The 13,857-nt window shown below is 40.7% G+C and overlaps 1 protein-coding gene across 2 annotated transcripts in view; it reads left to right on the forward strand.

Annotated features, from left to right (window-relative positions):
- Nucleotides 1-13,857, forward strand: part of ICE1 (interactor of little elongation complex ELL subunit 1) — a 66,408-nt gene that overhangs the window by 27,601 nt on the left and 24,950 nt on the right. Inside the window, exons 11-13 of one of the 2 annotated variants that reach the window (XM_003899479.4) lie at nucleotides 3,235-3,321; nucleotides 5,886-6,295; nucleotides 9,000-13,793. In XM_003899479.4, the coding sequence (XP_003899528.2) occupies nucleotides 3,235-3,321; nucleotides 5,886-6,295; nucleotides 9,000-13,793 (5,291 nt within the window). The remainder of the gene's footprint in view (nucleotides 1-3,234; nucleotides 3,322-5,885; nucleotides 6,296-8,999; nucleotides 13,794-13,857) is intronic. The other variant, XM_009208122.3, reaches the window with a different exon arrangement.

Consider the following 13,857-nt stretch of genomic DNA (forward strand, 5'->3'; position numbering starts at 1 on the left):
TTTAGAAAATAAATACAGAGAATGAACTGTTTAAATGAAGGAAAAAAATGATGAAAATGCAAACTTAATGAAATAGGATACAAAGCAATTGATTTAGTAGAATTAAATCTGATAGCTGGTTCTTTGTAATGCTGATGAAACCAACATCTCTTTGGTAAACTTTGATTAAACAAACAAAAAAATAGCAGCACCAGGATTGAGAAAGCATTAAAACTACAGTAGAGAAATTTTTTAATTCACAAGTTCATATTCAGATGTGAAAATATAAGTAGAATGGTCCATTTTCTAGGAAAACATGCTCAAATTGATTCAGAACAATTGCTGCAAACTTAAAATAACCGGGAAGAAATTTTTAAGAATAGTTAAAGATCTAACAGCATAATAAATCCAGATAGTTTATAGGTGAGCTTTGTAAACATTAATTGAAAAACTAGTGTCTCTATTATTAATTTTTTTGTTTCAGAACTTAGAAAATAAGGAATGTTTCCATTTTATTCTCTTAGACTAGCATAATGCTGTACCAAAAGCAGATAGCATGCACACATATTCTCAAGACTCAGGACTCTTCTGTTGTTAGTATAGCTGCAAAAATACTAAATAAAATTTTAAGAAATTAAATCCCACACAGAATTTAGAGTACAGACAAATTATGCTTGAAGATTTATCTCAGGAATACTACATCTGGGTCAGAGAATGTTGGGATCATCTCAATTCAGCACCTAGTCCCAATTTCAAAAAATTGATGAGGTACTAGAAAAAAAAATTTAACTTGACAAAGGTGGAACATTCAAAATATAGTTATTACTGTCAAAAACAAGGCAAGCATGCTTTTTGTTAGTTCCATTTTTTTTTTTCTTTGTACTGGAGGCCTGAACCAGTGCAACAGAATAAATGCAGAGGAGTGGGAGCTGTGAATACTAATAAAGGAAAGTAGAAATTGTCATTATTTCAGATGATATTACTAATGTAGAGAATTCAAAAGACTCAACTACAGTTGGAATTAGAAGTAATAGAGCTTGGTAAAGTGCTGGCATATACAATGAGCATATACATTGTTCCGTTATTAACCTGTTAGAAAAGGAATGGAATAAGAACAACCCATTCTCAAGTGGTACCTGAACCAGCAGATGTCTAAGAAAAGACCTGAAATCAGTATACAGTGTTTCTGAGGAAAACTGAAACATTCCTTAAAAGCATTAAGGAAGACCTGAGTACATAAACATTATGTTCCTGGATGAGAAGATACAAAGTATAAAGATGTAAAATTTCCCCAAATATATTTATAAATATACAGAAACATTCAAAGTCCCATAGAGGTTTTCTGTGGAAGAGGACAAGCAGATGGTTTATAGGGAAGAGTGTATGTTCAGAAGAATACAGTTTTTCAAAAGGAAAAAACAGAGTAAGGACTATGCTCTAACGGATATTCAGTAGCCTACCCTGATTAAAGAAGTGTGATATGGATACAGAAGATGACAAAGCAATGAAGTAGGAAAGAAATTTCATAAATGAATATGTAAATCCTTAAATATTCATACATGCCTTAGAGTTTGATAAAGGAAGAATTTTAAAGGATTAGAGGAAGTTGTGCAATTCACTAAGTATAAAGTTAACGCTGAAGATTTTTTTTCTGCTTTATTTAGGAGTAGAGTGCTTTCGTTTATTTTTTGGGGTCAGATTAGCAGTTGGAATGCTCAGTTAGAAAAGGCATAGCTCTGGATGATAGCCTCCATAAGAATGGAAAAGTAACTTTTTTTCTTTTTTTTTAAGGTTCCTTGTTTGCTGCTTTGGGTATACGTAATAAGCAGGGATCCTGGTCAGGTCATTTAAGCAAAGGGGATTACAGTGTTTGGAAGCAGGCTTTTGGGTAGGTTATATCACAATGTAGATAAGCTATTCGATCACAGAATTTTGGAACTGAAAAATGGATGTAGCTCACACACAGTGGCAATCAGAAGGTGGTTTTGGCTCAGGAGAGTTGGCAGTGTCCAGCCTTTCACACTTACTTGAGCTGTCCTCCACAGTTGTCCTTTCTGTGGACTTCTGTGGACTTCATTTTTTGTGTCCCCTTTCTGTGGACTTCATTTTTTGGAGCGAGCAGTGTGCCAGCTTAAGTAGAGCTAATCTCTTACAAAATCTGTGATTCCCTGAGACATTTTGGTTTTTAAAGGTTGGTCTTTAAGCTTCTCTTGAACTGTATTAAATATTTCACTAATTTCAGTAAATGCTTAAGGTTAATTTAAAAACTTAAGTTCAAGGAAACTCTAATAGAACTTTTAAGGTGGCCTGAGAGTTACATACACTTAAGCTACTTTTAGTTGAATTTTAATTAGTATGGGTTGTCTTTTTTATGCACATTTCACCACAAGCTATTCATAATTATATTTTCATAAACGCTTTTTGCTTTAGAAGGTTTTGAAATTTCTATTAATGTAGAAAAGCTTTAAAACCAGAGTATAATATTCTTAATGTTACATGTATCGCATTAGGGCTGTCTTAGTTACAGCATCCCTTGGCCTTTCAATTTGAATTACTGGTTGTTAACTATTTTAGGAATTTACATCTCTTTGAAAATGTATAAAAATTCCAAAGGTTTTACTTTCCTTATAAAAGTATGTGCTTCTCTGTCTGCTTGTGTGTGTGATGATCGGTTTCTATTCATATGTTCATACACACACATTTCCCATACCGTCTCCCCTCAAGTCCATTGATGGATTATCTGTAATCCTTGAACTCCCCAGGTTAATTACAGCATGGTGAAGTCTAATGACTTTTCTGATAACCTCTTATAACTGAGGGATGCTTCTCTACTCCTTATAGAATACATAGAGCCCAGATCCCTTATCAGTTATTAACTGTGTTTCCTTCCCCCATCTCAAAGCAGTCTCTGGTGAAAATATGTGGGCCAAAGATTCATTTGTCCCATGCATACATAAAGGGGTAATAAAACCCTTTAACAACAAGTACACATGGTCTTTTGAATCCCTTGTCTCTGCCACCAAATTTATTTAAAAATAAGCAAACAAATGTACCTTCAGCCTTCAATTTTTAGCTAAAGTATTGCAGACCTTTTTATCAATAACTGTATTGTGCACAGTAGTTGAGTTTGGGGAAGATGTTTAAGTTACCTAATTTTCTAAGTCCCTAATAAACCCTGTTTTCACAGAAGTATGATTTGGCCTTGTGTACGGTGAGCCAAATGACGTGACTTTAATGCTTTACTGTGTTTCACAGGAAAAGTAAAACTGCTTCTGAAGGAACTCTGGCTCTGTGTAAACACAACACACAGACTACCTGGTGAAGGCAGCAGATGTATCCCAGGTGAGAGAGAAGCTTACAGAAATGGATTTCATATGTGGAAGTAGAGAGGTTTACCATAGGCATTGCAGCCGTTAGTTTTTAATAGCTCCTGATTCTGACATTGAAAGAATGAAATAAACATGAATGAGTACTTTTTATTATACAAAACTCATTTCCCTTCAGTGTGAATTTTAATCCAAGTGAATACATTTAGCTTTCATCAGAGAACCTTCAAAAACATTAGACGGTCGAGTAGCAGAGGCATACTGGCAGGTGGAGAGGGGAGACTTGAAGGATGCACAGTTTCTTCAGAATCATTTCGTGAATTTGATCAATCCGTGAGCACTTTAGCTTCGTTTATTTTTAATGTAGTTTATCAGTTCCTTTGGTTGAACATCTTGATTTTCAGAGTATCATGGAGGCATTCTAGCACATTCACAGTTATAGTTGATTTAGCTATCCTGAGTGGAAGGGGAGAAGATAGCTGTCTTGTATAAGACAAAAGTGCTACTTATTTAGCTTTTTGTCATTTTACTAATTTCTTATGATTAGCTGCTGTAAATTCATGGGTCACTGAGGTTCTTAGTCTATGGAAACCTGCACCTTATTTTCCTCTCAGGCTTCTAAAGACAGTTTCCTTGGAAAAAAACGTTAAGGGACAAGTTACTGATTCTTACTTATGGTGGACTCAGAACTTGTCGAGTGTACAGAGGCATATGGGGTTTCGTTAAGTAGATGTTTCCCTCAGTTCACCTACTAGGTATCCACTGGTATTAACCACATGGTGCCCGCAACTCCTAAATTAGTCCCCTCAGTTTATAATTTATCAATTCATCTGTTTAGGCAGAAGCAACCGGGGGATGCTTTTTGGCTTTCTATATCAATCAGCATTCTATTTTAAGCATTTGATTTTATGTTGTCAAGCTGTTATTAAAAGAGCTATTCTTCATTTCATAATCTAATGTTTGTATTTAAAAATATGCTTTTGAGGGGTAAATATATTTCGTTAATTTTTCCAAAGTAGAAGGGAAAACATGGCATCTTTGGAATCTTCTTATACCATAAGACATATTCTTTTGTTTTAGCTTTTTATTTTCATATGAGGATGGTTACAAAAGTAGTTTAGAGAGTCCCCATGGATCCCTTAGCAGATTGCAGGATTTTTAACATTTTCAGTTACCAGTGATCAAAACCAGGACATTTGGTACAACCCTATTAACTAAACTGTGAATTTCACAGTTTTCCCCAGGGATCCTCCTTTCCTTCCAGGATGCCGTACAGGAAGCCTTCAGTAGTCATCTTGCTTTCACCTCCTCCAGTCCAAAAGTTCCTGTTTTGTTTTTGTTTTGTTTTTTTTTTAAATCTCTCTTGTCTTTTACACTTTGGGAGAATATTATTTTGTAGAAAGCCCATTGCTTTGGCTTATCTGATGTTTTCTCATGTTTTACTGAGGTTGTGTAAATAATTTAAGGCAAGAGCGTCACAGTGGTGATGTTTCTCTTTGCTCAGGGAGTTGTTCTAGGGATAGGTGATATGGATATGTATTATCACTGGGCTCTAACCTTGATCACTTGGTTAAGGTGGTATCTGCAGGTTTTTATGTTGTAAAGTTACTCTTTTTTTCCTAATGAATCAACTTGAGAAAGGTTCTTTAACGTTGTGCAAATATTCTGTTTCTTTCCGATTGTCACCTGCTGATTTTAGCCTCCAGCAGTGGATCTTGCCTGCTATAATTGCTGCTTTATTCAGTGCTATCCTTTTAGCTTTGGTGGGAGCTTCTTTAGATTGGCTTCTGGGCCCTTCATAAATACTCCATTTTTTTTTTTTTTTAGTTGTTTACTTCTGGTACCGCAAGATATTTCAATCTCGGATTTTTCCCTCCCCAGCCCTATAATCAACCGCTTATCCAAGGAGCCTTGGATCCTCTATAAAACTTATTTTTAAAGCTTGCAAATGTAATAAATGGTTATGGAATCAAATGTTTTTGTTAATAATTAGTACCACTGAAGTTCACGAAAATCAAGACCCTGAAAGGATTAGGTTTTTATAGGAACTTTGCTGTTGCATTATCATACTGAGTATTCATAGACCTCATCAGATCTCTCAGAGAGCATTGTACAGATATGGACATGGGTAGGCTTGATATTAGTTGATTTCAAATCACTTTTTGGACAGAAAATAGTGTTCTTTATCAACCTATGGGCACAAAGTTGTTTCTCTGCCACATTCTGCTGTTTGTACGGGAAGATTCATGCAGAGACCGAGTGAGCCAGCAAGGCCCGTTTTCATGAACGTGGATGTCTTTCCAGCTGTGTCAGCCATCCACCCACCAGTCCGTCTCACCTGTCTGTCTCACTTTTCTTACTGCAAGACTAGCATACTTGTATGAAATGTATTGATTTTCTAGGATAATGTTTAGAAAGCAGCTGGTTGCCTTTTAAAAAATGTTTCTGCTTACTTGGAATTAGTATTTCAAGCATTTTGAACTGTTGTAATAAGGTGTGCTTTTTTGTTTTGTTTTGTTTTGTTTTTAAGTTTTCTTGATATTGTAAATACCTGATACCTATTTTTGTTCCCCGACACAGAAAAACCTGCCAAAGCAATCACCAGCTCCAGAGTGCCTGGGGAAGATGGTACGCTACCTCCAACACAAGGCAGCCCTCTCAGGACCTCAAATGTGCAGACATGCCTCACAAAACTGTCCATGGAGATAAAGGAGGACTTTTTATGTCAAAATGTGGAAAAACAGAGCTCCAGTGGAACAAATTGTAGTTCTGACCATGTTTTTAATGAGAATGGAAATCTTGAGGTTTTAGTACAAAGTCATCATGACAGTGGCAGCACTGAATTTGTTGACCATGATCATTTTTTTGATGACGATCTTCAAGCTGCAATTGACTTCTTCAAACTTCCCCCTCCTCTTCTGTCACCAGTGCCCTCACCCCCTCCGATGGCATCACCACACCCGAGTTCCTTACCTTCTTCATTTGCACCTGTGAGTTTTGCTCTCTGAGTTTGAATTACCAAGTGGGTACATTGTCTATCCTAATATGTCGTTGATGCTCAAAGGATTTAGTGATATTCTTGCAAAGACCATTCATTTTAGCCAATTTTGTTAGGGGGTAACATGAGGATTTTAAAAAGCATGCCACTACCCTTTGGATCAACATATATAATATGAATTTTTTCACTTTGTATTAGGGTTGCATTTTTGTTAGTCTTTCTCCACAACCAAATTACAAGTTTTCTATAGGAAGACTATGTCTTAATTGTTTTTATCTGTTGATGTGAAATAACTGAATTAAAGACATATTTGTATATATGGAGTTATATAGTGATAGGAAAATCCATGTATACAGATTCCATGCCCCTTAACCTAGTGTAGCCGAGTTCTCTACCTTTATTTGATGAATTCATCATCTTCTTGTGTGTTTGCTGAATGGTTTATAGTAGTTTCTTAGGAAGTTAGTCTTTATGAAGCAGATATATATATATTTTGGCTTAAGGAGCAGATACATGTTTTGCTCCTGGAATCAATTTCTTTCTTTACGAAAGCACCATGTGTACCTGTTATGTTCCAGGGACCAGGCTAGACACTGGGTGTGCAGAGGTGACGAAAGATGCCATTGCCTCTTAGTGGGATTCATTGTGTGGAGGTGGGAGCAGTAAAGGAGCAAACAGATGCATTGCTGTGTAGAGCCCTGCAGTGGTGGAAAACACGCTCCTCAGGAGGATAAAGAAAAGCAGCTCAGTCCTGAATGGAAGCCGGGGCAGGTCGGGGGGCAGGCAGGATTCTTCTGAAGATTCGGTCCCCACGCTGAGTTTTAAGGAGTGAGTGGGGGTGCTTCAGGTGGAGGAGCTGTTCTCACAACAGTGCAGAAGCAAGGGTAAGCACTGTATGTGGCAGATTCATGCAGGTGAGACTGGGAAAGGCCATGTGCATCCTCCCAAGGAGTTCCCACTTTATCCTGAAGGGGGAAATCTTTGATGAATCCAAAGACGTAAACTGAAAGATAGATAGTTATTTGAAAGTTTCATTTCAGTATGAATGAGTAGGGAGGGGGGGGGATAGTCAGAAAATAGACAAGACCACAGGCAAGGTAGTGGCTTAATAAGCAGCTCAAGTAAATTTTTTTTTTTTTTGAGACAGAGTCTCACTGTGTTGCCCAGACTGGAGCACAGTGGCGCGATCTTGGCTCACTGCAAGCTCCGCCTCCCAGGTTCACACCATTCTCCTGCCTCAGCCTCCCAAGTAGCTGGGACTACAGGTGCCTGCCACCATGCCCAGCTAGTTTTTTTTGTATTTTCAGTAGAGATGTGGTTTCATGGTGTTAGCCAGGATGGTCTCGATCTCCTGACCTTGTGATATGCCTACCTCAGCCTCCCATAGTGCTGGGAGTACAGGCATGAGCCACTGTGCCCAGCCGCAGCTCACTTAATTCTTGATACCTGAACCTAAGTTGTGGCATTGGTGTTAAAGAGGTGGGAACTGGTTTGAAAAATGTTATGAGGTCAGATGAGCAGCATTTGGTGACATTTTAAATGTGGCAGTTAGGGGAGATGGAGGAGTCCAAGATATTGAAAAACAGCAAATATAAGAAGAGACCCTGTTTGGGAGAATAATGTATAGAACGTTAGATATGAGGTATGCATATACACAAGCGAGGTACTGGAGGGAGGCTGTGGTGGTGCACAGACGTTCAGGACCTGCCAGCGTTTGAGTGCAGCGGAAGTCATGCAGCTGTGATATCATCCAGTAAGAGTGTAGAGGAGGAGAAGATGGACTCCCAGTCAGGACCCTGGGGAGCCGTCCCTATGTAAGTGACAAGTAGAAGAAGTTTGAGGAAAGGAGATTGAAAACAAGGGCAGAATAGACGAAATCCAGGAGATGGTGGTACTCTGGAGTTCAAAAGAGGAAAGAATTCTTTCAGTAGGAGCAAGTTGATGTCAGCAGCTGTTAATCTTCACCAGTCCACTGTTCTCTAACAGAATAGAGACAAGGTGGTTGATGGTGTCAGCGCAAGCCAAGTGGGCCACATGCTCTAGGCAGTTAACTCAGGAGGGGACGAGTTGGGGGTCAGGAAAAGGTTCTGGAGCAGAGGTGTCCAGAGAACGGGCTGGGAGGGAGAGAGCGTTGTAAGGGTAGCACAGGTGTGGTTGATGACATCAGTCAGACTGCAGCACTCCGTGAGGACATGTTGGGGAGGAGATATGTGGTGGGAGATACCCACAAGACAACGCCCCTCCCCCCCTGCACAAGGCTGTACCGGGCACAAGTCAGATACACCAGAGGGAGAAGAAATAGAGAGCTATGAAGCCAGAGACCAGCAACCTGGGTCAGAGCCTTTGTTACTAGATGATGGGGAAGTAACAGTGTGCAAGTAGGAATGTTCGAAAGTTAAGAGAAGAAACATAACCCTGTGTAGAGTGGGGTGTGGCGCTTGGAAGCATGTCTGTTATTGGGGGAGGTGTCTCTGTGGGTTGCTGGGCACCCTTAAGGAGAGAGCAGAACAGTGTTGGACCAAAGCTGGAGAACTCCCCACTCACCACAGAGATTCCAGGCTCTAGCCTGCCCCTGCTCAAATGTGATTATAAAGATTCTTCAGGAAACATGTACTTTTAAAAAATAATGCATGTAATTGATAGTCATGTTAATCTGTTGAATTAGTGTTTGACAAGTATAATTCATATTTTTTAAGGAAACCTTCTTTGGAGAGTATGCAGATTCCAGCGATAATGACTCAGTCCAGCTTAGAAATTCTGCTGAGTCCGTTTCAGAAGATGATACAGCTGAATCACAGAATTATTTTGGCTCATTGAGAAAAAATAAAGGAAGTGGTACATGGGAGGAAAAGCCCAAATCACATGAAGCTATCCAAGCTCTGAATACATGGGAAGTAAATAAAGTGACAACTGCTGGACTTGAGACTTTCACAGCAACACTGAGAGAATCTTCTGCCACACACTCCTTAGTTGGTGAAAAACACTGGACCACAGCATCTCAATCCATGAGTGATAGAAAAAGAGACATTTTATACGAGACAAAGACACAAATGGAGGTTAGGGAAATGGATAAGTCAGTGCAAACTGAGAAGACCGTTCATAAACTCACTCGAGGTCTGTGCATTGAGAGATTGTCTGCCAGCCCTGCACAAGAGAAGGAAGCAGCCCCTAGGAAGTCCGAGTTGTGTTGTTCTCACCTTGGCAAAAGGCCATTAAATGAACTCATGGAATCTGAAGGAAAAACCCCATTGTCCAAAATGATAGGATCACCCAAATCAGAGTTTACTAAGTGGACACGAATTAATGAAATCACTTCTGAACCAGACTGTATCACAGTTTCTGGCCATTTTCATGGGCTATCTAGAGAATTGGAAAAGGAAAAAGAAGATACACAAGGGTTCTCTTTAGGAGAATCACCTGAATCAGAAGATGACGACTCAGGTGATGCAATGGATGTAGCAGGGCTTGACTTTGAAACCAGTTTTTCCTCGTCTTCTACCTTGGTAGCGTTGTCTGTTGGCAGTAATCTCCAGTCTTCTTCTAGGTTAGACTGTGGTAATGATCCAGATATTACTACTAAAGTTTTCTCTACTGAACCGCCTCATTCAGAACATAAATTACAAACTAAAACTTTAAACACATTACATCTGCAGTCTGAGCCACCGGAGTGTTCTATAGGAAGAAACACCTTGGAGAATAGCCTGCGTGCCTTGAGCCCTGAATTGGGAGCATCTAATTTTAATGATCAGAAGAGCAGTGGTATAGAATATGCAAAAGTAGTAAAAGACTTAACCAAAATACATTCACTTCCTCGGTCAGTATTTATGAAAGCTACAAAAGATGGGCAATGTGAAAGTCAAGATCCAAGAATTGAGCTCACACTAAATAAGCCAGATTTCACATCATTAATAGGTTCTCAGGCTGCCTTGATCAAGAGTGGTTTGGGTTTTGTTAAAAGTACTTCATGGCACCATAGTGATTTATTAAGGAAAGGTGGCGAAGAAAGTCTGAGAGCTAAATCAGAACATGAACAAAAGACTAGCCAGTTACAAAAGGCAGTGCCATCCCTACAAAATAGAGGACCAACACCCAAGCCTAATCTTCTTAAAGAGAATAACAATCCTGTAGAATTCAAGACCACTGCATCGGTGTTACCTAATCAAGTATCAGTTATCACAAAACAGACAAGAACTGAAAAGGTTCAGAGTGCCAAACTGGAACACTTGAGGCCACATAGGAACGAGCCTACCTTAGTAACAGAAAATAATGGCAACAAAACTGGTATGTCAACTATGGCAGAATGTGCTGGGGAAGGAGATGATACAACACAAAATATCAGGGAGGTGGCTGCTGTGAAAAGCATTTCACCAGAAGTTTCTGCCTCTAGGAGAAAATTAGATTTCAATTGTGCAGGTGGTTCTTCACCAGTAGAAAATTCTGATTGTTCCACAAATAGCAGAGTATCTTTCTCTTCTGAAAACATCCTTGTCCAAAACCAAGACATTGTGAGAGAAGCTGCAGTGCAGGGAGATAGGCAAAAGCAAAGGCAGCCTCAGGCCACAGATCTGGACTCCAGTGGGACAGATGGCAGTGAGGTGCTTCCAGCCACAGAAGTGACCATGTCAGGAGATTTTTCTGTTGAAAAAACCAGCTGTGGAGACACAGGGAGATCTGGTGGTGAGGCCCTGGCTGTTGCAAATGATTCTACTGGCACATCACAAAATGCTAATGGACTTTGGAAGTTGAAATCTACGACTCCCGGTGGTGCTTTGCTTGAATGTTTTGGCACTGCAGACACTACTTTTTCTTCAGCATTTTGCCGAAAAGAAGGAGAGACACAGGATACCTCCCAAAGTAGCCTGCCTGGTACCTTACATTGTTACACAGGCATTCGAGAAGTGGGAGACGACACTGAGGTAGAGGAGAGTGAGGCATTTAGCTGCAGTGAGGGGAGCGAACAGCAAGATGCTCCTGATGACTCGCAGAAAAATTCAGGAGATACAGATGCTGGTGTAGCTGAGATGAGACCTTCCTTAGAGGTAGGTTATTTGACGTCAGCTCTGCAAGATTTTAACATAAGTACTTTTTCTGAGCTAGATAGACTTTCCACATCAGAGGTTGTGATGTTTCTTGAGAGCTGTCAATTAGGGGATTATAGTTCAGGGGACTCTGTTTCTGAATGTTCTAGTAAAGGAACCCTAAATAAAGAAATGAACAAAGAATTAAAGCCAAGTGAAATAGCAGGAGAAAAATACAGAAAACAACCCTGTGAGGAGGAAACACTTGGAACCTGTGAAGAGTGGATTGAATCAGAGGAAGATGATTATGTGTTAAAAAATACAAGTCAGCTCACTCAGTGTTCTTTGGAAACTCTGTCTGAGGTTCTGACCAAGATTAGGCAAGAACTTCAAACAAATGCTGAAGATTGCAGTGGTAAAGACACTGGCAGTTTATTGCTCTTAAATATAAATAACAACATGACCACTGAGAATTTAAGAGAGAAAAGTCCATTTCGGGAAACAACTGGCTCCTCATCACATGCTTCAGAGCCAGCCCCACAAACAGCTGCCTTGGACACTGTGGGCAGCTCTCCCATCGGCGGTAGGCCTCAGAATGAAAACACTGAGAGCAGACCAGAGGCCAGTTCAGATGCAGGCGGGCAAACCGATGGTGGGAAAGAAGTCCTGCCAGAACCTGTGGAGCCGTCAGCCTTGTGCTCTGACTCTGTAACAGCGCCATCGACAGAGCAGAGTTCTAACTGCGAGGCCGAAACAACATTTCAGTGTCAGATAGCAACAGTGACCTCAGAAGTTATAAATGTACTTATAAATAAGGATCAGAATCTAGTCATTGAAAAGGGGGACAACTGGACAATTATCAGCGGCGTAGCTGTCCTGCCACATGTGGACCAGGTCACACTGTGTGACTTTCCTGGAGACATCCCTATTTCTCAGGCTCAAGGAGAGCTGGAAGCCAGTTGCATCCCAGTGACTTCTGCTGAGAAGTCCCCAGAAGCCAGTCACACTGGCCCCGCATTTCAGGAGGTTCCATGTGGCAATAATCTTTCATGTCCCCAAGAGGATGTTTCAAGCACTGGTCAGAGCACCAACTTTGATAAAAGTCGTTTGCGAAATAGACCCGTTAAGCCTAGTATATGGATTAGTTCTCAAATATATGATCAAAACTTTGAGACTCAGATTGTTGCGTCTGATCACACATATTATAACTCAAAACTAGAGCCATCTGGCAAAAATAAGAATCGATCAAAGATTTCAAACAAAGATCAGTCAAACAAGCCAGTAAAAACTTCAGCATCAAGCAGAGTTGAAACTCATCAGAGTGAAGTTGCTCAGTCATTTTCAGGGGAAAAAGCTAATACAAAAACTCAAAGAAGCCAAACTCAGACCATTTTAGCAAATGCTGATACATCCACTCCTACAGATTGCTCTCCTGACACTCTGAGTAAAATACGGCAAGAGGTGGGGCCTCCTTTGCCACCTCTGCTTGCTCCTCTGATAGCTACACCTCCAAGGACTTCACAGCCACTGTCTCCACTGATATCGAGTTCTAGTCCTTCCTCACCAACCTCTCCCGTCGGCCAGATTTCTCCCTTATGTGAAACCCCAGTGCCTCCTGTCATGTCTCCATGGCCAGAGGACCCCAGACGTGCCTCTCCTCCAGATCCTTCTCCATCTCCATCTGCTGTGTCAGCCAGTGAGAGGGTAGTGTCGTCTCCTCTGCAGTTCTGTGCGGCCACACCGAAGCACGCACTTCCTGTGCCTGGCCGACTCCCACCCTGTGCATCTGGCCATGCTGCTGTGGGAGGGCCTCAGGAGAATTCTGTGAAAATCCTTGACACCATGTACCCAGAGTTATCTGCCAGGGCCCGGACCCTCAACATCCTCAAAGGGAATATTCAACTCACACGAGGTCCATCTGCTGACTGTAAGAATTTACCAGGACCTGCCAGTGCTATGATAGGATTCAAAACTATCACTTCAGCAGCAACTGCTTTTGTCAAAACTGGGAGCAGCTCTGGTGGTGACTGTAACCAAGACAAGTCAAGAGATTTGGGGACTCAGCAGGATTCAGGTGGGAAAAGAACATTGTCAGCGTCTACACTGAGAAGTGCTAAAAGACTGCGCCTGGACACTGGGTCCCCAGAACCAGAAACCAGGGGAGTCACTGCAGAAGGAATCCACAAGAACCTCCCAGGGAACCTCCCTCCAGCTGAAATTGCAACAACAGATGCAGAAAGAAGTTGTTCTAGTCCAGCCATCAGTGCAGTTTCACAGTTGCCTTTAAACCCGAAAGAAACTGTGGAGTCCCATGATAAAGCCATAGCTAATGCCCTGAAGAAAATTGCAGAGTTTTCTTTTGATCTGTTACCTGTCATTCGTAGTCATGTATATGTGGGAAATATCTCCAAAAAGCCTGTAATGAGAGATCAAGAGAAAGAAGTTGTTTATGAATTTAGCACAACAAAAAAGGTATGTAGCTGCTCTTTTCTGAGTGCATTAAGGACTACATGTCCTCAAAGACAGATGCTGTTTA

Source organism: Papio anubis, chromosome 5, assembly GCF_008728515.1.
Source record: "Papio anubis isolate 15944 chromosome 5, Panubis1.0, whole genome shotgun sequence".
In the NCBI taxonomy this organism is placed as follows: Eukaryota; Metazoa; Chordata; class Mammalia; order Primates; family Cercopithecidae; genus Papio; species Papio anubis.